Genomic DNA, 2,831 nt, shown 5'->3' with positions numbered 1-2,831 from the left:
AGCAGCTAGCTCACCTGATGGGAGGAGGGAAGGAGAGGGAGAGAATTGTGTTGATGTGAGGAGGAGAGAATTTAAGAAAAATTATTAGAAAAAGAGAGAGAGAGGAGAGAAAGGGAAAAACAATTATTATATGAAAATTAGAACATACATGTACATTGTACTTTTTATTTTCTATTGCTTATGCATGTACATGTACATATGCTTTTTTCACATAATAATAATGATAACAAACACCAGAAATACATTGTACTAACAATATACAATGTAAATAAATACACGCTTTAATGGAATAAATGTTTGCAAATAGACTTGTGTTTCGTCTTTGTGGATAATATTCCCACAGATTATCATCAAAAATTCGTCCACAAAAAATTGTCATACATTTTATGCTGTACACTATATACAAGCACATGTACACTGTACCTGTTAGCATCTCCACCATATCAAAGTTCTTCATCTTCTCAATATCCTCTGGTGAAATATCCAAATCAAAAGCCACAGAAGTAAACAGCATATAGAACAGCCTCAACTGTTGCCAGATTGGTAACGCCCTCAACGCTCTTTTAAAAGTCATCCTGATGGAGCGATCACCTAGCAATATAGTACTACCAACTTTCGTTCCTTCTTGGAAACCCATTCGAAACTCTCCACCCGGTGCCACGCCCAGTTTATCCATTAGGTTAGCCGATATTTTAATGAACACGGCGTGAGTGAGTCCTGCCACTTGTCCCTCTGAGGCCATGAAGGCTCTCACCTTCTCCCAGTTGAGGTCTTTTGCTTGTTGCATGATGTCCTCGTCTCTCATGTTTAGTATCATTTGTCTCTCAACACATAGTTCAAGAACAACACCATCAGGACGAACCTAAAGAAATATTCATTATCATTATTATTATGATAATTATTATAGTTATGAATGAAATATCAGGTTATTTGGGGTGAAACTTTCATCAAACATTCTACATGTATGAGAGCACATCTCCAGGTTGTAATAATAATATAAAGTAATAATAATATTATTAATAATATAAAGTAATACTGTTACATTAAGTATACAAGTAATGATTATATGACAATAGTAGCATACATGTAGTATATGATAGTAATTGAAAACAAAGGCCTCTATTGTAATTGTAATAGTAATGGTATACATGTATGTAATGTGTGATATTTGTAATGGAAATAGACAAGAGAACCAAATGCACCAGTGGTTTGTCCTGACAAATCATTTTCTATAAATTTTAAAGTTGCTCCAAAATAAGGAGGGTCACTGGTCAAATTTCAACAAAAATGACAAGGGCAGAATTCTTCATTATAATTGTTTCTGATGCATATATGTATAGATGTTCTTATGCTGTTTAGCAAGTTTGAGCTGATTACAATCAATTTTAAATTTTTACAAATTTTAAAAGTTGTTTCAAAATCAGGCCAAAGTCCCTATACTATAGTACAGTGTGATTAGCCAAAATTTTACCAAAAATGACAAGGAGAGAATTATTCATTTTTATTACATTTTCTGATGCATATACATGTACTTATGTTGCGTAGAAAGTTTGAACTGATTCCAATCAAAATTTGATTTTTTATCAATTTTTAAAAATGTTAAAAAATCAAGCCAAAGTCCCTGTACTATAGTACAGGATCACGGGCCAATTTTTGCCAAAAATGAAAAGGTGAGAATTCTTTATTTTCATGACATTTTCTGATGCATATACATGTACTTATGTTACGTAAAAAGTTTGAACTGATTCCAATCAAAATTGGATTTTTTATGAATTTTTAAAGTTGCTCAAAAATAGGGCCAAAGTCCCTGTACTCAGTTAGCTTCTGTTCCTTTGCTAGCATTTATCATATCTACAGTAGGTTTGTCAGTCATACTTGCAGCCATTTTGAATAGGTCACGTGACAAAGTTACTTCCACATGAGTGCTGCAATCTGATTGAGACGCTCAATCCCGTGCTTGGTGCTACAAATTCTGTAGCAGTGTCACCAGACTCTTCTGCACCACTCCCGCGCAACGAAGAGGCAGGACCAGACTAGATTTCAATCAAAATACAAATTTTTAAGTTGCTCAAAAATCGAACGAAAGACCTTTTACTAGTATTATGTGCTAATACAATGGTCATGGTCTAACTAACAAAACGTTAGTAACTTGTATTGTACATACATGTACTGTCAAACTCAGGTCTCACTTGTTGGATTGTTTTCTGCACATCAGTGGCACTCTCTTTACTAAAGTGAGCCGTACCGACTAGATACACCTTAGACCCGTTAGGACAATCAAGAACAGACACTGTATCGGGTAATGACGACATACTCTGAACAAGAAACTAAGAAATAAATGAATTATAGAATAAAAGCACAAACACACCTTTTATGATTAGCCACGCCTTGTATGGGTGTGGTTTAGTTTAACCACGCCCACTTCAATGAACGGGAAATTGAATCCGTAACTCTATTCCGTATACTTCATATTGTAGTGTGAAAAAAGAGGAGGAGAAGGAGGAGGAGTTGAGACTCTAACACTCAAAATGAGTCGAATGCACATGATATATGATGATACCCCGTTACAGCAGGAGGGGGTGAAGGTCAGTAAGTGGAAGGGCGAGTGGAACTCGAGCCAACTACAAAGGTAACTTGTATTATATACACATGTATTTCTAATTAATGCTCATCTCTTGTAACCAGTGGTAGGGGTATACTGCTGGAGGGTGTGTTTCATAAGAAGACACGACACATAATACAAGACACTAGCAATAAAAAGGTAATCATTAATAGAAATTGTAGTATTTACCCTGTACAGGCTGTACATGTACATGTATGTGTACATGAAG

At 35.3% G+C, this 2,831-nt stretch overlaps 1 protein-coding gene across 1 annotated transcript; it reads right to left on the bottom strand.

The window, feature by feature from the left end:
* Positions 1-6: 6 nt before the first annotated feature.
* LOC100633787 (traB domain-containing protein-like) lies at positions 7-2,360 on the bottom strand (the record flags this gene model as incomplete). Its single annotated transcript, XM_003391482.2, has 3 exons — positions 2,190-2,360; positions 424-862; positions 7-14 (listed from the first exon to the last, which is right to left on the bottom strand). Coding segments are annotated over exons 1-3 (570 nt in total), but the record flags the coding sequence as incomplete, so codon positions are not given.
* Positions 2,361-2,831: the final 471 nt, after the last annotated feature.

This window comes from Amphimedon queenslandica, unplaced genomic scaffold (genome assembly GCF_000090795.2).
Source record: "Amphimedon queenslandica unplaced genomic scaffold, v1.1 AMPQUscaffold_8813_Cont19247, whole genome shotgun sequence".
NCBI classification, from domain to species: Eukaryota; Metazoa; Porifera; class Demospongiae; order Haplosclerida; family Niphatidae; genus Amphimedon; species Amphimedon queenslandica.
Note: the sequence above shows the minus strand (reverse complement) of the source record. Positions and strands in the feature narration are given on the sequence as shown.